General features: G+C 39.4%; 1 protein-coding gene across 1 annotated transcript; it reads right to left on the bottom strand.

Annotated features, from left to right (window-relative positions):
* Positions 1 to 15,710: 15,710 nt before the first annotated feature.
* On the bottom strand, positions 15,711 to 17,701 carry LOC103444308 (abscisic stress-ripening protein 5-like). Its single transcript, XM_008383247.3, has 2 exons — positions 17,060 to 17,701; positions 15,711 to 16,151 (listed from the first exon to the last, which is right to left on the bottom strand). The coding sequence occupies exons 1-2, from the start codon at positions 17,483 to 17,485 to the stop codon at positions 15,969 to 15,971; spliced, it is 609 nt and encodes a 202-aa protein (XP_008381469.1). The 5' UTR covers positions 17,486 to 17,701; the 3' UTR covers positions 15,711 to 15,968.
* Between the last annotated feature and the right edge of the window lie 6,463 nt (positions 17,702 to 24,164).

The following is a 24,164-nucleotide window of genomic DNA, read 5'->3' as shown; positions in this document are numbered from 1 at the left end:
CTGATTCGATTCGTGTTTCGGTTTTGATTTTTGATTCCAAGTACCCACCCCTACCCGGATGGAGCCACACTTCAGGGGCGATTGGAAGATTCTCAGTAACTTTGATGCCATTAAGCTATCAACCATTGAGATCAACATGGATCGAGAACTCCTAATGGCCACCCTGAGTTTCTAGTGTTTGGCCACCAACATTATGGTCCTTCCTCTTGGCCCCATTGGCCCAACAATGCTGGATGTCACGGCTATACTTGGCACTCCCCTTTCTGGTCTTTCAGTTGATACCACCCTTTTTCGATATCAATTCGACCTAGATCTAAAGGCGGTCTTTGACGAACATGTCGTCGAAGCTTTGATGAAGGATGGTCAGGAGCCGTTGAAAAAAAGATGTATATAAGCTGCACAAGAACTTCTTCAATTATAGCACCCTGATCACCCACTTCGCTGGCTCGGAGGGGGAAGCTCTCAAGAAGGGGGAACACGAGACCTTCTCGTTCTAGTAGTACAATAAGTTCATCTTTTGTACCAAGTCGTACAAGTGCCTGGCCAAGAATGTGCTAGTGGCTGAAGCGCTAGCTAGTGGCCACGTCCTGCCCTTCAGCTCGACCATCATTGCCAACCTTTCTCGATGCTTGGCTGAGGTTTCCGTCGGGAAAATCAACCCACACCAGAACGGCCCACTTTGAGTCTTTCAACTATGGTTGCAGGTTTACTTCTACACATTGAGGCCAAAAATCCTACACTTCAATTCTTCCAAAGCAATGAGCCTTCAACTGTCCTCACACCCTACTCCTGCCCATTGGCCGAAGATGTCTTCAAGTACTTCTTCGACCTTGAAGACTTGTTGAACGACGAGTTTCTGGTCTGCCACCGCCAGAAATATTTGTCTTCCATCAGGCTCCCTACATTGGTGTGGGAAGAAGCAGAAGACGCTGATCTCCGACAATCATATGGATCATTTGTTCTAGCTCGTGACATTCCATTTGGTTGTGATGCTCGATGGGCCAGCTAGGAGATTTGCCATCCTGACTTCATGGCCTATCCACTGAGCTATGTCCAGGCCTATCCTATGCCACTCCTTACTTCCCGCTCACCCTTGAGCCGAGAACGCCTCTTCAGCTCCTCATAAAGGGAATGTGATGAATCCGAGAGGGAATTCTTAGAGCGATGCACCAATTTCTATCTTCGGCTGATTACCCCAAAAACCCATTGCATTAGCATCTTCGCCGATTGGTGAGATGCTTACGTCAAGGACTTCTTCAGTACTTCAGTCGAGGAAATTTCAAAGAAGCTTTTCGACGACCGACCGAGGAAGACTCGTCCCAAAATCCAAAGAAACAACTAAAGGTATATATCTTTTACTTCCCTTGTTTGTTTATTCAATTTGAACATCGTTCTGACTTAAACTCAGTTTTTCCAAGTGGTCGTGCCATAAAACGAGTCAATGTGGTTACGATGGTCGCGACTAAAAAGAAACTCGCTCATCCTTCAGTCAAACCAACTTCTGCAGCAGCCCCTATTGCACCGACCGCACCGAGCAAACGGCCTCGCCCAAAGGTCGAGACGACTGGCAACATTGCCCGGTCCCAAAAGTGCCTCAAGAAAAAGGAAAAGAATGAAGAACGGGAGATATATGTCATTTCGAGTCAAACCACGGGAACAACCACTCCTAGTGCCCTTCTCCATTCTCATGTCGTCCAGGCCTCGATTGGAGTACCGCAAAATCCTCTGACAGATCAATCAACTAAGATCCAACCCATTATGCTGGCTGTTGTTGAACCCATCATCAACCCATTAGTCAAGGGTTTTCCAACCCCGAGGCCGGCCGTTATTCTTGGTGTTAGCGTGGCAGCTACTGCTTTGGAGAATGAGGCCACCACAGCCGAGAGAAACCCTCCGCCAAATCTAAAGAAGACTCCAATAATCATTGTGGAAGAATAGGTATGACCATTTTTACTAATGTTCTCCTTTTATTTTGACTATATCTCTCAACTAACGACCAATCCTCTTTTATGTATAGGATGACGAGAATGAAGTACCCCCGTTGGTGAGGCGCTCTCAACCAGCTGAACTACCAACCACCAATCCTCAACCGATAGTTGAGATGGCTGGCCAGGTCGACACTTTTGCAACTGAAATAGGTGCAGGACATGAAGCGGTGCCTCCTGTCGAGGCAGAAGCAATGGTAAAGACGTTGGTTCATCCTCAAGACCAGAATTTCGACATTCCTCTTCAGGAGGTTACTTCGACCTTTGTAAGACTCGTCATCATTTTCTTTTATTAATTTTTTGCTTTAGAATTCTAAACCAAGAAAATATTAACTGCCAGGTGCCTAATTACTCATTTCTCCAAAAATTCTATGCGCCAAATGGCGTTATTTATATTTCTTGGCCATCCCAATAGCCATCAAACATAGATAACCTTTATCGGCCACATGAATTAAAAGGTTGCCTTAAACACTAGGCTCGGCCATTAAGCTCTCTCGGTTCGAGTAACGAACCAACAGACATGGCCGAAGTCTTTTCTCGGTAGGTCTAACACAACGTCCTTATCTACCGTCCTTTTAACTTCTCTTTTCTAACAACTCTTTTTATGCAGCCTTCATGGAAAGTCAAGCTTGACACCCTCCTCTCAAACACTTCTGGGGTGACTAGGCCTTCAACAACCGCGATCTAGTCTTTTGCAATCGCGGCCGTGTCCAGTGTCTTCGCCAAGCTGCATGAGCTTTTGTCTATCTCAGCCATGCAAATCCTTGAATACAAAGGCCTCGATTCTATAGAAGAATGTATGAACGACCTTGTAAACGATGGCATTCTAAGCAATGAGAATGTCGTTCACCTATCTTATATCCTAAAACGAACCCGACAATACTTCGCTATTTTTGATGGGGCTCTTTAGGCAGAAGATGACCTCAAGGCTTCAATGGTCGTTCATGAAGCTATCCGACCAGAGCTCGAGGCCATAAAAGCAAAGAGTGAGCGGCTGGCCGATCTTGACCGCCAAATCACTAAACTTCCACGTCAAAGGTCAGCCGTTGCTTCCGAGCTTGAAATAGATTTCAATTCGAATAAACCTCGACTGGCAGAGTATGCAGCTAGCTCGAAGCAGATACATCAACTACAACTTGACAAAAGAACAAGACAGGCTGAGGTCACGATGGGCGAAGTAAGATGGCTAGAACTGAAAGCCACTTTTGAAGCTTTTCTTCCTTCGACTCTTTAGGACTTTTGTCTTTAGTTGTAGTTGTAGGCCGATCGACTCTTTGTAATTTTGCTTGTAAATGTCCTTTGAAAATCAATGAAATAAATTCTTTATTCTTGCATTTCCCAAGTAATCGAATAATACTTTTTCAAGTGGTATTCCCCCTTGCCAAGAACCTTGTGGATGACGAATGGTCCTTCCCAATTCAGCAACCATTTCCCAAATCTAAGGTCTTTAATCCCTACTGGTAACATGGTTTGCCATACTAATTCACCTTCACCGAACGTCTTTTGCCTAACTCATCGATTATAAGCTCGTTCGGTAATCTTTTTATGCACCACCAGTAAGTTATAGGCATCGAGCCGAGCTTCCTCCAAGTCCTCCAACTCTTACCTCATGGCCTGACTGTACTCGGCACTGAATAAACTACTTTGTTCGATAACTCATAACGAGTTTATGCTTAGCTCGACCGGTAGCATCGCGTCGTGCCCATAAGTCAACGCATATGGGGTCATCCCTGTTGCTGATCAGAGTGAAGTTCGATATGCCCATAATGCCTCGTTTAACTTCAAATGCCACATACCAGGCTTTTCTTTTATCATTTTGTCAAGTATACCGATTAAAACTTTATTACTTGCTCCGATCTGTCCATTTGATTATGGGTAATATGGCGTGGACTAATTGAGCTGAATTTTTAGACTCGCTGCGTATTCTTTAAACTTGTCGGCTGTAAAAATTATGCCGTTATCTGTTATAATTATTTTTGGTACGCCGAATCTTGTCACAATGTTTTCCAACCTCAATGGCTTTCTAAATTAAGATTCAAGTTGGCCGTCCTTCCCCTTTAAAACCTTATATGGTGATGTAGCCGATGTGATCATTGTAATAACGAGCCTAAATTATATTAGCTTCAAACAACTGATTGTTGGCTGGATGAACCACGACTGATTTGTCATCCCAAAAGATGAGACTTGATATAATGACGAAGGGATACAGCTTGTTTGGTGGATCCAATCACAACCAAGCAAGGAATTATACTCAGTCTTTAAATCAACTATGAGAAACTCGGTCATGTGATTGCGACATGCGATATTTACCTCTAAAAGAAGCACTCCTTTGGTTTAGGACTTGTCATCGACAAAGCTGCTCATGGTTACCCCTAATGGAATGAGTTCGTTGCTAAAGCGACGTAATGCCTTCATGATAGAAACGGGCATGATGTTGACCGTTGCTTCGTAGTCGACAAAAATTTTAGAAACCAGATATCCTTCAATACGAGCTATAACATACAATGGCTTTAAATGATGAAAATTAACTGACGAATAGCGGGGGAACAAATTGGCAAGAGCTGCCTTAAGTTTATCTTCTTTGCTTACTTGCTCGATCTCTTCGGTGGCCAAAAAATCGACTTGTGCGGCTTCCTCGGCGACTTTGACGTCGTCCATAAAGTTTGGTTGAGATGTAATTAGCTAGAACTCGGCAGGTAAGACATGGACCATGTTGATTTCCGTGTTATCAAGGACCGAAGAACCCATTGGGTCGTGATCTTTGTCTTCTAGATTTTCAGGCGAAGTATTTTGCTTATGGGCATTATCTGGCTGATCCTCTCCGGCAGCTAAGAGAACCCGTCCCTACAGTGCATCCACCAAACCCATTTCGTTCTGACCATCAACTTTAGGCTCGCTCAACGTGGGGACTTGGTGTTGCTCTTGTGAAGCCTTGTGAGTCCGCTCCTGATATACGATGCGGGCGTCTCTTGTGTCTAAGTAAGCATCTAATCACGCCATACGTTCTTTCTCATCAGTCGTAAGATTAAAGAGGGCAACTGCCGAGAAAATTTCAAAATGATACAGTAAATATTGGAGGTCCTTAAGGGAGAAAGGAAGGTCGGTTGGATCGATATCAGTATATGGGTCTACCTCAAAGTAGAGAACTCAAGCCTCGAGTATATGCTGGATTCTAGCCTTCATCCTCTGATCCATGGTCTTTTGGATGATTTGTTCGGCATCGGGGCAAGTTAATACTAGATCAAGAGCCTCTTGGCATGCTTTTGGCATGCAATATTAACCATTAGCTGAATGTTTTTATATGGAACTCTTGCATGTATTCTAAAGCTTTGTTAAGAAATGGCGGGTGAAGATTCCTTCGAACTTTAATTAATGGCTCTTGCGAGGGTAGTAAAGGAAGTTTGTTTTCAACTTCTTTCCGAAAGTGCTCGAGGCAAGCTTTCATCTCCCTAGGCCGAAGAAAGAGTTTGATTCACTTTTCAGATTCTTCAATCATGGTTTCAAAGTCACGATCGATCACTTTCTTTCCTTGAAGCAACTCAACCATGATGGCCGAAGGTTGTCAATCATCTTCGTTATCTACCGTTTCTTTCAGTTGCCACTTGGTGACCGAGGTAGTCTGGGCTGCTCATTGGCGAGCCATATAGTCCATTATTTGGCGCTGATGTTTCTACGATTTGGACAATGCAATATATACATCGGTAGGGAATTGTAGGTATACCAACACTAGTCGCATGGCTCAGGTGACTTGAAGTTTCTTTGGTTCGCGGATGAACTCGAGTTGCTGGAGTTGCACACATAATACTCTTCATTATAAAACGAAACGTCGAAATTAAGTCATTATCGGGCCGAAGACGGGCCGTCATTCCGTGTTTGAGGGCTGAGCCTATCAAAAACTTTATGGTGTTGGTCTGTACCAAGCACTTTTTGAGGTGTTGCTACAACTACAGGCGTTAGTGGTGCTTCAGTCCGAAGTGGCTTTTCCTTCAGCTTAGTTATGATGACGTTTGATTTACACCAACTGCATAAAACCATTGGCATGTCACTTTCTCCCGTGCTGGAGTTTGATATTGACTCGGTATTAGTTGGGTTTGAAAAGTATCTGGGTGGCTCACCCAAGGATAGATTGACTTTCAATTGTGATCGAGAATTCTGCTTAGGGACGTATTGCGTTGGGATGAACTCGGCTTTTCCTTTTCTCTTATCCTTGTGTAGGTGAGCATCTACCATGCTTACCGTTGTCATAGGGAAAGGATTGGTGTCAATGACCATTGGTTTCTCAGGAAATTTAAGCTTACCGTTATCTATCCAGTTTCGAATGGCATCGCGAAATACGACACAGTTGTTTGTCGTATGCTTGTTCGAGTTGTGGTATTTGTAATATGTCTTTCCTTTTAAGTCCTTGACCTTTGGAATATTATGCCCTGGCTGAAGCTTGACAATTTTTGCAAGCAATAACTGGTCAAAGATGGCATCAGCCTTAGTGATGTCGAAAGTATAGACTTTTAACGTTTTGACGGCAGCTTCCTCAAAGGCTGAACAGGTAGCATGAGCCAATGTTTTACATATGTACAGTTTGTCGATTAATATCTTGGCCACGTCTATACTAGCATATTGGGACTCCTCGCCTTTGGCCGATGCATAGCTAACCGTAAAGTTCTTGTAGATCGTTCCTCGGGATGAAAACTTCGAGATCTTTTCCTCTCAGAGAAAATAATCATATTGCTCGACATGCTGAGCCAATTCGTACATATCTCGAAAGTATGCCCTTAAGAATTTCTTCTTGTACTCCACGTCTAAGCCATTCAGGGCAAGCCTACTCGACTTCAGGAAGAGGTACTCGACACCAATTTCTGGCCAACTTAAACCTTGTAAAGTATTCCATTGGTGACTCATCAGAGGCTTGAGCCATCCTAGCCCAAGAAGATACTAATACGTCCATCCCCAGTCGATAGAATTGCTCATGAAATTTCTCGACCAGTTCCTCCTGACTTTGGATAGAGTTGGGTGAGAGGTTGATATAATATGCGAATGCTGAGCTGGTTAACGAGAAATTGAACAATCGTAGCTTATGGAAATCACTGTTAACGTCCCCACATTGAGCAGTGAATTGAGCCACGTGTTTAATGACAATAGGGACGACTCTTCAACGAAAAGGCTGAAGTCAGAGATCTTGAACCCCTTTGGGTACTCAAACTTTTCTACAAAGGCAGGATATGGGTGAATGAATTTTGGAAACTTTGGCCCATTTTTCAAGGCCGAATCAATCATTCTCTAAACTTCAACCATATCAACATATGTCGTTTCCGCTCTCTGGTCGAATCCGTTTGATCTGCTGATTAACCCACCACTTTTCTGTAAGTTAATCATTTTGAGCCAAGTGGATTATGTCTCGACCTGTACTATTGGTAGTGGGTTATTCCTGAAAAAATGATGCCTGGATCGATTGGTGGGTCCAATGTCATGGACTTTACTAACCAGAACTTCGAGCAATAAATTATGTACAGCGATATTATCACGCATTTCTTTAAATATGTTTTTTTATCTCTCGGCTGAACATCTGCTCAAGTTGTCAAGATTACTCTTCAAGTCGTCGTCGAAAAAACGACCTGGTTGGTGGATCAGAGGCCTTACCACCGTCCTCGTCATAATCATCCACTATTCCTTCAACAAAAATGCCTTTTGTCGTTTTGGTGGGGATTTCTGCACCACAAGGCTGATTGCCAAGATTCACTTCCTTTTCTCGGCATGTCGCACTTGTGGCTTCAGGTGTCATGGCAGCAGCATGAATCTGTGTCTATAACAACCCATCTTGTCATGAGTTTTAGACTGGAAGATTAGTTGTCAACTTTCCCATTACTGGTTTCTTTTTTACTGACCGTGTCTCAATGGTCATGAACTTCGTAGCTTTAACACTGGGTTCCACTGGGCATGCCAAAATGTTGACACTAAAAACTATGAAGCCTACGTGACGCATAGGCTGAGTAACTAATAAGCTAACTACGTCCTTCAGTTATGTGCAGGGCGTGCCAACTCGGTCGAGGAATAGAATGTGTTGATGTCTCGTTGGGCGCGCTGCTGACTTCTCGATCTTACGACTGCGATCGATGAAGGAACATGTCTCGGCCTTTGGATTATAATGCCTGAAGACAAGGTTGCTAGTTCTATGAAGTTCACAAATCATCGGCATCAGGTTCGATCATAGTGATTATATTCGTGAGAGTATAAGCATGCCGAACTGGTACCAAACTATACAGACACAAATACTCGAAAGAAATATATATCTTGATTGTAAATGTGATTCGGCCATCGGAATGCCAAACTCTAAAACTTACTTGTGAGTATCTAATCATAAAACAAAACTCAACGTTCAATGTGCCGAGCCCAGAAACCTGTAACACCTCACTTTGCCGAGAAGGCTGACGAGATGACCTCTACCAACAAGGATTTGAAAATCCTTCTCAGCCGAGACTTGAATAAATAGCCAGTCGGCCTCAAAGCAGTGTTGTCCATCCAAACTAAAGGTGCTCCTTGGTCGGCTAATTTTACGGCTCTAGTGCAGTCTATCCAAACTGAAGATGTCGACGGTTGCCTTCACAGTGCTATTTATCCAAACTGAAGATGTGTTGGCAAAAGAAAGAGGAAGTGGATAAAATCTCAAAGGTTGTTGAGAAGCTTTGCACAAGGCAATTTGTGTGTTGAATTGGAGGGGCTTTGAATGATGCACTCCCTTCTCTATTTATAATAATGAATCCCCTCATAGCCGAACTAGAAATGGACTAGGATTAGAACTCCTCAACCCAATCCGATCAGGTTTCAACCAATCCTAATTCCTGTAGGACTTTGAACCAAGCTTCTTAACAAACCAAATTCACCCTTTAATTCTCAATGTCCTTAGTCTTCAGAATCCTTGTTGCACTAGTATCGACCAACTCACCCTTATCCAAACCAAACCTTTTCATAATAGGATTCGGCTGACCTTAACTGGACGGCCCATAACAAAATTCTAAATGAATGCCACTAGGCCGAGAATGACCTAAGCTCAGCCTAAAATAATATTTTGGGCCCAAACAAAAATATTTGTTTGTATCACACAAAAAAAAAGGTTATACTAGGTGATATAAGTAATCAAAGGGTTAAAAATGAATTTTTTTTATTTTCCCTAAAATAGGCAAGGATTTGGGCTAAATTAACTTTTCAATATTTAAAACATACGGATTTTTACCGTAGAGGAGAATCGAGACCCATGTAGGAGGCAGAAAAAAAATTATCCTTAAAACTTTCCACTAAAAATAGAGATAAATATAATCGTAATGTGAAGACCTTAATTTACTGATACCATTCTATTTATCTTTATGCCCATATTTATTTGTTGCCATACGATGTAGTAAGTATTATGTACCATCACCACAATTGAGATAAAATTGATATGATATACATATGACTTGTCAAATCACAAGATAACATATACATGGGCAGGCCCGGCCCAGGCCCAGTGCAACCAGGGCCATTCCAAGGCCCAAAATTGAAAGGGGCACCAAAAAAAAAGTCCAAATAATTAGGTATAAAAAAAATTTGTCCAGAGCCCAAAATAAGAACTAGAGGGCAAGAGGCCCAAGTTTGAAAATGAAGGGAACGGCCCAGGTTTTGGGCATTTATAAATAATAAAAAAATTAAAAAAAAAAGACCAGCCCAGGTTTTGGCCATTAAAAAAATAAAAAATAACAACACAAGGGGACCACTCGTCCCCGCCCCCCCCCCCCCCAATTAACCCTAAGTTCCCCTTTTTCCCGATTCCCCACCCCATTGTTACCCCACTGCCCTAGCCCTTACCGTCTGATAATTTGTTGCGCTGCTGCAGGCTACAGCTTCCAAACCCGACAGCCACAGGCCCACAAGTCCTTGCATTCAACAACCCTTTTGAGTTTTGAGGTAAACTAATTTTTTAATTTGAATTATTAATTCATAATTTAATATAAATTTTGCAAGTGACAGAATTATATGATAATTGATGTATAGAATTGTTGTTGTTGATGAATTGAATTCTTGATTATCATGTGTAGGTAATTTTTGAATTGTTGATGATAATTTTAATAGGAAATTTTTGTTATATCATATGTAGGTAATTTTTGCAAACAAATTATCAAAGCCATGTCTTTTAGAAAATAACTCTCTAGTAATATGAAAAGGAAAAAAAAGGCAAAGGATAACGAAATTGCCTAAAGTTTAAGAGGATCTCTTAATAAAAAAAATTCTATAAAGAATGAGTCGGTTGAAAATTTGAGAGAAAATGATGTTGGTGAAGAGTCACAAAATATTGTTGGGGAGTCTCATGATGATGAAATTTGTGGTTATGTGGAGAAAGATGTTAATGACGAGTCTCATGACCAAGAAAATTGTGGTGATTTAGAGGAAAATGTTGGTGATGAGTCTCAAGATCATGAAAATGGTGGTGATGTGGATTTAAATGTTGATGATGATCATTTTGGTGTAGAAGAAAATATTGAATCTCTTGAACCTATTTTTCATTTAGACATTTATGATCCAATAGTTTGGGATGGTCTTAATGCAAAAATGAGAGACTTACTTGTAGAAAAAGGACCAATTTGAGAAACTAATTCACTTATCCTAAGGACAAATTCTCTAGAAAATTTTCCTCACACTACTATGATCGAAAATTACGAACGGGTAAAATTTACGATAGGAAATGGCTCGTGTACTCAAAAGAGTTGGATAAAGTCTTTTGCTTTTGTTGTAAATTGTTTAAAATAATTGCCTCAAAAAGTGAGTTAGCAAAAGATGGAACTAGTGATTGGAGACATCTTGGTAAGAAGCTTGACCAATATGAAAAGAGTAAAGAGCATCTCATTAATTCGAGAACTTGGGTTGAGTTGAAAAGTAGATTGACAAAAAATCAGACAATTGACAAAGAATTTCAAATGCAAATCAAGAAAGAGCCAAATCATTGGAAACAAGTGATGCTTAGAATTATTGATGTTATGAAATGTCTTGCCATACGTAATTTAGCATTTCGTGGAACAAATGAAAGACTTTATGAAGACTCTAATGGCAACTTCTTAGGTTTACTTGAAATGAATGCGGAGTTTGATCCAATAATGCAATAGCATTTTCGACTTATTGAGAATAAAGAGATTCATCATCACTATTTGAGCCATAAAATTCAAAATTGAAGGAAATTTTGTGAGAAACATGTTCATTTGAGCAACATCTATGGCATGCAATTAACAATTAAAGGCGGAATCATGCTTGTATGCACTCAAAACAAAACATTACCCATGAAATTCAAAGCCTAGTAGTTATGTGAACCAAGACTCAACTCAAGAACAAAGTGAGTTGAGAAATTTTATACCTTTGTTGATTCCTCTTTGCATAAGCAAAGGCTAATCACCCAAGGCGAGGGCCTTCATTCCTTGCTTCTTAGCTCCATGGATTTCTTGGATGAAGATGGTTGAAAGGAACCTCTAAGTCTCCACACCAAGGAATGACTTGAAGAAGAGATGAGTGACCTAGAGGAAGTAAGATTGCTAGCTAAAATCCTCTAGGGTGGCCAGCCTCTTAGAGAGAAAAGGGAGCTTGTGTTCTCATCTTTTCTCCAAAAGAAACCCTAAGGATGAAATGGCTATAAAGTTGCCTTTATACCACCTCACAATGGAATGGCAAACTTGCAATTAAGCCAAGTTCACTACCCCTCTCTATATGGCTGGTTTTCCCAAGCCTTTGGGCTGTTTTGGGCTTCTTGAATTTTGTTTGTTAAGTTGTCATACAACTTAAGCTAATGGGTTTGAAGATTCGAAGCCCAATTTGGGCTTTAATGCCCAAAACTAACTCAAGGTTTAACCCGAACTTATTCGTTTGATTAATTAACATATTAATTAATTCTTGTCATAAACAATTAAACCATTTAATTGTCCTTACTTATCTCCGTTGTTTTTTCAATCTCTACCTTACACGGTGTACGATCCATTAGGTTCCTTTTAGCGAGGCAGTGAGCGATTAGAACTCTTTCAAATCGATTGTAAATTGAAACTTACTTTCAATTCTCCCTTTAGTGATTATACACGTTTAGGGCTTCCACAAATCATGAGTAACACCTAGCAGTATGTCATGGTTACCCAAGCTGATCAGAAGAGGTGGAGAACCTATTTAGTTTAGGATTACAATGCAATACGGTCTTACTCTAATACAATACTCTTGACCACATTGTTTGGTTTGATAGTTTATTCATGTCTACTATCCAATGTGATTCTCTTACTTATATGATTACCTTGAATGTGATTTGGAACGACTTCTTAAATATCATTCATACTCTGGCCAGAGATTCTTAATCATATCATAGAGTATTCTCCCTCAAATAGTTTGAAGGTTAGAGATCCCTTATTGTGCATTCACTTGCCTCCATGGCTAAGTGGCTTAACCCCAACTATGCAATGGACACCCTCTGACGGAGTGACTTTGACATAGTCAAAGATCAAGGACCTAACCACAAGACAACTATGATGCCTCAGGTCAAATGACTACTTTGCATTATTCCAACCACGAGTTCTCATGTGACATGAGTATGAGAACTCCTTGTTGATCGTGTTCAGTGGACTCATTCTCTATTGAGCACCTACATGCTTGTCTTGGTGTCAGTCACACCAATGACTCGAGACCAGTCACTCTCCTTAAGAGAAGACATAACACGTACTGATCTTAACAGACTATCAATGCCCAATTGACAATCCTATGATCAGTAACGTTTAGGATATGTATACGGAAGAGAATGGTCTCATGAATCTAACTTCTTTAGATCGCATTCTCCCAATTACATATTCCTTGGACTTATCGTTTAAGCGTATAACATTTATATGAGACGGCTACAAACAATAATTTTTGCCCTTTATATTAAACTATATTAGTTTAACATGTGAAACGTTCGTAAAGTATCATCATATGATTGGTTTTAGGGCACATTTCCAACAAAAATGAGTTGATAGCTACTTTAGCTTCAAAAGTCAAAACCGCAATCATTAAAAAAGTAAAAGAAGCCAAATTTTTTTTTTGTCATTCTTGATTGTACTCCTAATGCAAGTCATGTGGAACAGATGACTTTAATTTTGTGATGTGTTGACTTGTCAAGTAGGTCAATAAATATAAGGGAGTATTTCATGGAGTTTTTAAGTGTGAAAGATACATTAGGACAAGGGCTTTTTAACGAGCTGCAAGATGTCCTAAAATCTCTTGATCTTGATATTGATCAAGGTCTAAAATATCAATGATATCGAAAATATTGATAGTCCAAAAATACGGAAATTTTGATGGAAATATCGGGATATTATCGATATCGATAAAAATTGAATAAAAACCACGGAAATTATAAGAAAAACTTGGAAATTTTTATTGAAACTTTGCAGGATGTTTATTTAGTCAATTATCTACTAGTTTATTACAAAAAATTGGAACGAAATGCATTTCATGATGGATTTAACTTATTTAAGTTGATTATATAGTGAGCTGACAAACATTTTGAGTGTAGAAAATATGTAGTAATTAATGAAAGAAGTTAAACACACCATAATCATTTATATATAATGAATTAATACAATATTTTACACTTTATACATTGCATGGTAAGATACATGAGTGACTTAGTATCACATAGAGTTCCTATCAAGGTCTAAAATATCGATGATATCGGAAATATCGGTAATCCAAAAACACAGAAATTTCGAAAGAAATATCGGGATAATATCGATATTTTAGACCTTGATATTGATGATATGAGGGGACAGGGTTATGATAATGGATCTAACATGAGAGGGAAACACCAAGTTGTCCAGAAAAGATTGTTAGACATAAATCCCATAGCCTTTTACATGCCATGTGGTTTTCATTAGCTTAATTTAATAGTTTGTGATATGGCAAGTTCATGTCTTAAAGCAAAATCTTTTTTTAGAGCATGTCAATGCATATATATGGTGTTTTCCAACTCTACAAAGCGTTGGAATATTTTGGTTGAACATATTGATGGTTTAACTTTGAAGTCATTGTCAACTACTCGATGGGAAAGTCACATTGAAAATGTTAAAGCAATTAAGTCTCAAGTAGCCCAGGTTAGAAATGCTTTGTTTAATTGGTGGAAATTACTGAAAATCCTCAATTAAGTAGGGATGCAAGATGTTTAGCATCAGGCGAACTTTCAAGTTTTGATTTTGTATTAAGTTTGGTTATTTAGTATGACATTTTGTTGAAGATTAACATGGTGAGCATAAAATTACAATCTAAAGACATGCGTCTTGATGTTGCTGTAAAGGCATTTGAAGCATTTGTTACATTTTTTGGAAAACTACAGAGAAACTGGTTTTGCTTCCGCCATGAGTGATGCTAATGAAATTGCACTTGATTTGGAAATTGACCCTGTTTTTTCAAACTAAATGTCATAGACCTAGAAAAAGACATCATGATGAAGTTGATGGTAATGAGAGGGAACAATAATCTGCTAAAGAATCATTTAGGAAATATTATTTTCTTGTTATAGTGGATATTGCTCTTTCTCAACTGAAACACAAGTTTGAACAGTTAAAATCCTTTGAATCTATTTTTGGCTTCTTGTTTGATGCACCAAAGTTAATTTCATTGGATGATCAAGAGCTAAAAGAAAATTGTATGAATCTTGAAGCACATTTGAAACATGGAAATACCATGGATGTAGATGGAGTTGACTTATATTCCGAATTGCAGGTTTTGCAAATGATATTACCTGAAGAAGCATTTCTCTCTAATAACCCTTGGACATCCATGGAAATAGCAAATTTTGTAAAAGAAACTGACATGTGTCCTAATGTCTTGATTGCTTATCGTGTACTGTTAACTGTACTTGTGACCATGGCATCTGCAAAAAGAAGTTTTTCAAAATTGAAATTATTAAAATCTTACTTGCGGACCACTATGACTCAAGATAGGCTAAATGGATTAGCAATCTTATGCATTGAAAATGATGAGATTGAAGACTTGGAGTATGATGATATAATTGATGATTTTGCTTCAAAAAATGCCAGAAGACAATTTCTTAAAGGTTGAAATTTGAAGGAGATTTGCTAGGAGTGGTTGTATATGATTGTACTTTTGATTGTCGGGGTTTAGGTACCATGTCCCCTCCTCAGTTGTATATTTTCTCAAGTAATATAATTTGGGCGTGAGGTCCTAGCCCTCCAGCTTCGACTGGGTTCCAGCCCTCATTAAATATTTTTTTTAATATATGTTTTCGTATTAAAAAATGTCACATTTTGAGCTTTCGCACTGGGCACCCAAAAACTCAGAACTAGCCCTGTACATGGGTAGCAAAGCCACTCTTGTACACCTGAGTTCGATATGTTTTTTTTTTCTCAAAATTTGGATTAAAGTATAATATCGTCCAAAACAAATGCAGTACATCAATATTGTTTTCAGATATTAATTTCCTAAAAAAAAATCAAAATTTATATTATATCAATGATAATTATATAGTCCAACCATGATGATCCGACGATTCAAAAACCATTGTGAGATGTCCATCGTTCCACGTACCCATTTGTCTTATAGGATACAAACTTGCTAAGCCATTTTTTCCTTTTCTTTTTTCTTGTTTTTGTTTTGTCAAAAATTTTCGTAGTTATATGGATACTGAGTCTTTACATTTAAAAAATTAATGGTATGAAGAAATCATTTAAAATGAGATGTGGCCACTAGGAAATAAACACCGAGTAAACAGTATTATTATGAACAATAACAATGACATACATACATACATACATACATAGATGGCATGCTAAAAGAAAACCAGATAGCACCCATTAATTGAAAAGGACATTTAACCACTCAACTATTGTAGCGATATTGTTGAGATTAAGCATCACACTCTCACTGATCACACCACATGATAACTAGTAAAAACACAACATTGCATATGTAGTCAAAAGATGATGTTCCACAATCCACATAGATCTAGAAGTGGTGGTGCTTCTTCTTTCCATAAGCCTCTTCCTCTTCTTCCTTTGTCTCTTTCTTCTCATGATGCTCATGGAAGGCAAATCCACCCGAACCAACTGCAGCTGCTGCAGCAATCTCCTCTTCTATCTTGTGCCTGTGGGCATGCTCTGGGTCTTTCTTTTCATTGTGCTTCTCATGCTACACACATCATATAGAAACTGACATAAGTTATATATCTTGCTAGCATCGATCTCACATCAATGTAAAACAAAACCTTGAAATTAACACATATTTGATTAGATTTGTCCTCGTATATATAAGATCAGGTGGTTAAGGCTTAATAATATCAAAACTCTACATGAACTATTACGAAGGTATCAGTTAACTCATTTCTTCTCCTGATTGCAACTGTACCATTTACATGAGGACTTTGATTCCGTATCTTACATACCTATATGGTTCATCAATTCCGTCCATTGTTAATGGTAGACTTTGATTCCGTATCTTACCTACCTAGTCCATCAATAATTGCGCAACTCTCCATATCACTAATTAATTTTACGATAGGACTTTAATTTTCTTCACAATTAAAGTTGCAATGGACAGAGTTGATAGATTGGAGTACTGTAAGACAAAAAAATGAAGGTTAAGGAGGAGGACGGTGATTCGGTTGCAAGAGTATGGGTAAAGTGATCAAGGGTAAAGTGATAAAGAGTAAAGTGATCAAATATTCAAAAGGATATGACAGAAAGAATAAATTTTTTTTAACTAAATTGTAAATCAAATGATATGTCGTTAATAAGAAACAAACAATCGATACTTAATTAATAATCCAATCATCTATTGGTTTGCAAATTTGGTTTAGAAATTTTGATCTCCCGTATTACCCTATCAAAATCATGAAAATTTTGAGAATGATAAAGTTAGGAAGACCAAATTTCTAAACCAAATAATGTGTCACTATTAGAAAATAAGCATGTTAATCAAGACTTGAGTAATAAGTTCATTATCAACAACCACATCATTTAGTTTTCAAAATTTGGTCTTATTAGCATTATTCTTTTAATATATATATATATAGAGGTGGGTTAAAATACAATACGTACCAAGGCAAAAGCGCCGGCAGCAGCTACACCGGCCTCGCCGAGGTGCTCGAGATGCTTGTGGTGCTTCTCCTCCTTCTTGTAATCAAGTTCAGATTCATGAGTGGTGGTGCTGCCATATGCCGCAGTAGTCTCACTGTACCGGCCACCGCCGGGTCTTTCAACTCTTTCCTCAGAGTAAGCAGTGGTCTCGTTATAGCCGCCATAGCCGCCGGGACGTCCTTCACCAGAATAAGCATTGGTGTCGCCATAGCCACCACCTAGGCCGCCGGTACGTCCTTCACCAGAATAATCATTGGTGTCGCCGTAACCACCACCGAGGCCGCCGGGACGTCCTTCATCAGAGTAGCCAGACTGAGGGTAGTCTGAGGGTTTGTCTTCATCCTTGTGGTGGTGGAAGAGACCGCGGTGGTGTTTCTCTTCAGACATGATAGGTTTTTGGATATTATGCGGAAAACAGAATGGTTATGATGAGGAGGAGGATTTGTAACGTGGGTTGTGATGGTGTGAGGGAGTTGGGTGCATGGTGGAGGGTATTTATAACGTTGGTGCCCAATATTTACCCATTTTTTCTTCAATTAATGTAACCGAGTATGCTTGCAGAATTTTTCTTACCGTCTGATTTAATCATACAGCTGAGATTGAGTGTCCTCTATAGTCACTTTTTATTTTTTTGAATACATCAATATTTTTACATTAAAGGAAATGAGAGTTCGGCTAAGCCACATAGTGAGCAATCTAATTTGATATCAAATTCGTCATCCACGAGATTCGAACTTAAAACCTCTCACTTTCAAATGAAGAAAAATATCATAAGACTGTAGTACTAAGTGGTCACTCATTTTTTATTTAGCACAATCAAATGTTGTCAAGTGCTGCTTATTTTTTAAAGTAAAACAAACATTAATAAATATGTTTATTATTTTTTAAAACAATAAAACATGTTTAAAATTTCATTGAACTAAAATCAAAAGTGAGTATTATCCTTTTGAAACAGCTACACAACCTTTGGATCTTTTTTGTGAAGATCATAAAGGTCCTTACATTATATCTGTTTATCGTATATTGTACGACTAATTTTTATTAAGTACTATATGTGTTTAATTTTAAATAAAACAATTTAAAATGATTTTTGACCAATCCGAATGGAATTCAAATCTGCCAATTGCCCTTTATTTATCATTATATAAAAGTGAAAAAAAATCTATATTTGGTGCTCGGTTGCACCAAAGAAAAATCGAATATTTACAGGTTCAAATGTAAAATACTAAATAGGGTAAAAGTAAAGGGGCTCGATCATGTTATCTAGACACACTGATATAAATTAAGATTATTTGGATTCTCTTTGTGAAGATCATGTGAATCACTGCCGTCATAAATTATTTTAATTTTTTATATTTAAAATTAAATACAAATAATAGCTCACAAAAAAGATCTGGAGAGGATTCTCATTCCACTGATAACATCCTAATACTGGTAAGTCTTACTATTATGAGTAATATTAAAAAGGTTACATTTTTTTACAGCGTCAGCATATCATACACCCTACATTACAACATATGATACATACAACTAAGTTTTAATGAAATAATTTATTGATTGACATCACTTGTCTTATCAACTAGTATAATTATATTGTGCAATGCGGTCCCCTTGCGACATGCATCGCCAGTTATGCTTACCTAGGTGGACGGTTAGGATTGCTCTATCGTAAAGTGATGGCACCCATTTAAAGTGGGCAAGGGCAATCATATATGGATAAGATTTTCTTGAATTAGGAATAAAAATTTGGTAGTGACATCTACAAATGTATTTTTAATTCATAAATACTGTTCTCAATTTTTGTATAACTGGCAAAATGAATTGAAGAAATCAATGGACAAAGTTAATAAATGTGTAAGAAATAAAAATGAGTGTAAATAGTGTATCTTTAAAAAATTTCTTAACACTATGTTTGGATGAAGAAATTTAATATTACTAAGGAATTTTAAAATGACGGAAATTGAAATGATGAGATTTTATATTTTAGAATTTGTGAATTTTCTTATTTGGTTAACCTAAAAGAACAATTGAATTGAATACGGAATTTATTATTTTTAAACTTTCAATTTGAGAATTGGAGGTCTCAAATTCTAAGTATTTTTTTTTTCCACGCGGAAATTCTAAATTTATATGTTTATGAATCCAAACAAAGAATTTGGTGTATGTCAATTTATAAAGTTTGACCTTCATCCAAATATAGTGTAAGTTAATAGTACCTTCAAAAGTAGGAAACTGTTTTATTCTTTATTCAAAGATATAACAAATTATCCCTCAAGTAGTGTGGTGTTAGTTGAGGAAATTCTCAGCGGAGACTCACCCAGTCTTATTGGAAATTCTCAAAAAGTGGTAAATAAAGGAAATTCTAAAAGAGTGTGGTTAATCCAAACTTCACACATTTTTTAATACGCGATTGGACAGAACACAGGATAAACATTATTCACAAGAAATGAAATTGTAGACATCGAAATTGCGGTGAAATAAATGTTCACCAACGCATTAAAATTTTGACGTGTCAAGGCATATATGGCATATGCCACGTGTCATACAAATTGTACACATGGTGTGTGACTCAACAAAATAAAAAGAAATACCCTTGGAGGATTACACAAGTTTTTCTTCTCATTTTGGGCAATGACAAGGCAAAGCACATTTCAATCCATTGAAGATCAAAACAAGGTTTTCTTCTCATTTTGGGCAATGACAAAGCATGCACATATCAAGTTTAAAATGATATTAAGTGGAAAATTAGGCCATAAAATTACCACTTCAAGTTTAAAATTGTATTAAGTGGGAAATTAGGCAATGGTGCTTGGAAAAGAAAAAAATATTTTGTGGTGGTGATTCATTCTCAAAGCCTATAAATAGGCTTCTACATCAAGGTATCAAAAACCAATTCACAAATACATTTCTCTACTCCCAAAATGTAAGAGAATACTCCCCACACATCCAAAATCCTTGAAGCTTTGAAACTCTAAAGCTTTCAAGCATCCAACCTCCCAAATTCAAGCAAATTCCGAAGGATCAAGAAAGCTCTCTTCGTTCTTCGTCAAATCCTTCTTCAAGATCAAGCCCCAACGGCCCTTGACGAACTTCCACCAATTCAAGATCAAGCATCGACGGCCCTTGAAGAAAGTGTTCAACAAATCCACACAACTGTTCATCCCAAGATCAAGCCCCGACGGCCCTTGGATCAACAATCATCCACCTTCAAGATCAAGCCCCAAAGGCCCTGAAGAACTTCCACCAATTCAAGATCAAGCCCCGATGGCCCTTGAAGAAAGTGTTCATTGTTCATCATCCGTTCATCCCGAAGAATCAAGAAAGCCTTCTTCGTTCTTCGTTCATCGTTCTTCCAAGATCAAGCCCCGACGGCCCTTTGATTAACAATCACCAATTCAAGATCAAGCCCCGACGGCCCTTGAAGAAAGTGTTCTTCGTTCTTCATTCTTCGTTCACCGTTCTTCCAAGATCAAGCCCCGACGGCCCTTGGATCAACAATCACCAATTCAAGATCAAGCCCCGACGGCCTTTGAAGAAAGTGTTCTTCGTTCTTCGTTCATCGTTCTTCCAAGATCAAGCCCCGACGGCCCTTGGATCAACAACATCAACAAATCCACACATCCAACCGTTCTTCAAGATCAAGCCCAAAAGCCCTTGAAGATCCGTTCATCACCGTTATTCAAGATCAAGCCTTAACGGCCCTTGAAGAAACACTCATCCTCAAGATCAAGCCCCAACGGCTCCTTGAAGATCCGCTCAAATCCACCTTCAAAGATCAAGCCCACGGCCCCTTGAAGAAACTTCCAACAGTTCATCCAAGATCAAGCCTCGACGGCCCTTAGATCAACGAAACATCCATAAATCAACACCTTACGGAGATCGAATCAGAGGATCAAGTTAAAAGAGATCGTAACCCAACAAATCCATTAACACCAAAATATTATTTTGTGCACGTTGTTCTTGTCTCTTTCGTTTCAGGAAATTTTCGTGTTCACAAATTGGCACGCCCGGTGGGACAATCTCTACCTCTCATATCTTTCTCCGTTTAAGGAATCCAAACACACCTCAAAATCAATGGCATCAAGCAAGGGACAAGCCGTTCTCGCAATCACTGAGGGAAGGATCCTAAGCACTTCTGCCGCAAATGGACAATCCATTAGCACCACAACCGCTCCTTAACATGCCACTTCAAAGTTGGTGCCGCTAAAAGAGCAAAGGGAGCATCAAAGGTGTGAGTCTGTCATCAACCTGACCTCGCTGGGGGCACCAAAGCATGTTGCTGAGGCACACAAGATGACATCCCAAAACAACCAATGACGTTCTTCTTCAGCATCTTGGATGTCTAAAGGAAAGTCACGTCTATTGGTTGCACAAGTCATGACCATCGGCGTTACCTCCATCGAAGAACAACTGGCTCAAATGAATGAAGCAATCGCAAGGCTAACCCGAACTGTGGAAGAAAAAGACTTGCAAATCGCTGCACTCATCAGTCAACTGGAGCCACAGGACAGCGAGAACCCTAACCCAGAAGATGAGCCTACGGTGGAGAAAATCGATGTGAAGCCGGAGCCAGACCAAGAAGCGGCACTCATGGGATCTCTTTCTATCCAACAGTTGCAAGAGATGATTGCCAGCACCGTCAAGGCATAGTACGAAGGGAGCTCAAATACCTCCGGGTTGTACTCAAAGCCTTATTCAAAGAAGATTGATGCCCTAAAGATGCCGATGGGATATCAACCACCAAAGTTCATGCAGTTTGATGGAAAAGGAAACCCAAAGCAGCACGTTGCACATTTCGTCAAAACTTGCAACAACGCGGGGACGGAGGGGGACTACTTCGCCAAGCAGTTTATGCGCTCGCTGAAAAGAAACGCATTTGAGTGGTACACGGACCTAGAGCCTGAGTCCATCAACAGCTGGGAGCAATTGGAGCGGGAATTCCTCAACCGCTTCTACAACACCCGCCGCACTGTAAGCATGTTGGAGCTCACAAGTATGAAGCAATGGAAAGATGAGCCGGTCATTGACTACATCAACAGATGGCGCACTCTAAGCCTCGACTGCAAAGATAGGCTCTCGGAGACCTCTTCAATCGAGATGTGCATCCAAGGCATGCAATGAGGTTTGCAATACATCCTTCAAGGCATTAAACCACGGACCTTCGAGGAATTGGCCACCCACGCCCATGACATGGAGTTGAGCATCACCCATCATGGGAAGAAGGAACCGATCGCCGACTACAAGAACGACAAAATTCTTGAGACAAAGGTGGAGAAGGCTACGTGGAAATCCACCAAGGAAGCAATGACAGTCAACACATCTCCCGTCAAAATCTCCACACGAGGCAAAACGATTCAAACCGAAGCTTTTCGTGATCAAGAGATGCGTAGACGCACTTTGAAGGAGCTTAAAGAGAAGACTTATCCATTCCCTGACTCTGATGTGGTTGCCATGTTGGATGACCTGTTGGACAAGAAGGTGATCAGTTTGCCTGAGTGCAGATGGCCGGAAGAGATGAATCGTACCAACAGTCCAAGATACTGTAAATTCCACCGCTTCATCAGTCATCCGACAGAAAAGTGCTTTGTGCTGAAAGATCTCATCATAAAGTGGGCTCAGAAAGGAATCATCGAGCTAGATCTTGACGATGTGGTGAAGTCAAACTATACCACCATCACTTCTGGCTCTTTCAACACAAAATTTTCACCTCAACCGCCGGGGGCATCCTCCAAAACAAGCAAACTTGAAGGATGGACTCAAGTCACTCCTAAGAAATGGCACAAGAAGCATACGTCTCCTCCACAAGTCCGCCAATCGGAAAGGGGGCAAAGCAGCTCTTGTCAACCTTCAAAGCAACGTGAACGTGTTGAAGATGATGAAATTACGACACAAAGATCGTCTGTTGCCATCACGATGTGCGACTTCTTTCCCGAAGACTTCTTCAATCACTCGGTCAAGGCTCCTTGCTATGAAGATTGTAAGGAACGCCTCTCCAAAAGTGCTTGACAAAATTCACAAATTCTCCTCACCCGCACGAGTCTAAACTGCATAGCACAAAGCTCCTGGTCTGCACGAGCATAAAAGGCAACACCAATGCTCCTTGTTCGCACGAGCCTAAACTGCACGAACCAATGCTCCTTGTTCGCATGAGCCTAAACTGCACGAACCAAAGCTCCTTGCCCGCACGAGTCTAAACTGCATGGCACAAAGCTCCTGGTCTGCACGAGCATAAAAGGCAACATCAACGCTCCTGACCCACACGAGCATAAAAGGCGACATCAACGCTCCTGGTCTGCACGAGCATAAAAGGCAACACCAAAGCTCCTGGCCCACAAGAGCATAAACTGTGTACGGCAAAATCATCATCAAAATCACTATTAAATTCATCACTCATTTGAACTACGTTATGGCTTGATCTCTTCTTTGGAAGGGTACGTAGGCGGCTCGAACATTCAATTTCGAGTTCAGTCATATCAAAATAAATAAGAAAAATATAAAAGTTTTATTAAAGAAAGTCAATTTTATTACAAAAGAATAAATAAATAAATACATATGTTATTATGTATTTACAAAAAAAACAAAAACAAAAAAACAAAAAAAACAAAAACAAAACAAAACAAATGCATTGAGAGAAATAAAGTCCGTTTTTATTTATTTTTTCTGGAAATTTTACATAAATTTGCATTATACATACTTAAAAAAAAATCAAATCAAATTTACAAGAGGGGATCTTCAAGGACGATTAGGTGCCACCTCACCACTCAGCAGAGCTCCAGAAATGAGAGGCGTCGGAGGTTGACTGTTTGAAGCCACACCACTCGGCGGAACTCCAGGAAGAAGAGGAGCCAAGGGTTGATCATTTGGAGCTTCATTACGCGGTACAGCCCCAGAAGACGAAGGCAAATGCTGCTGGAACAAACCCACAAACCTCTGATGATCAAGTAAAATCTGACCATCAGATTCCTGCATCTGGTTAATCTTCCTCTTCATGTTTGTCGCATAGCTATGTGCGAGCTTATGCAACTGTTTATTCTCCTGCTTGAGCCCTCTAATCTCCTGTTTGAGA

Source organism: Malus domestica, chromosome 05 (assembly GCF_042453785.1).
Source record: "Malus domestica chromosome 05, GDT2T_hap1".
In the NCBI taxonomy this organism is placed as follows: Eukaryota; Viridiplantae; Streptophyta; class Magnoliopsida; order Rosales; family Rosaceae; genus Malus; species Malus domestica.
This window is presented reverse-complemented; position numbering and strand designations above follow the sequence as displayed.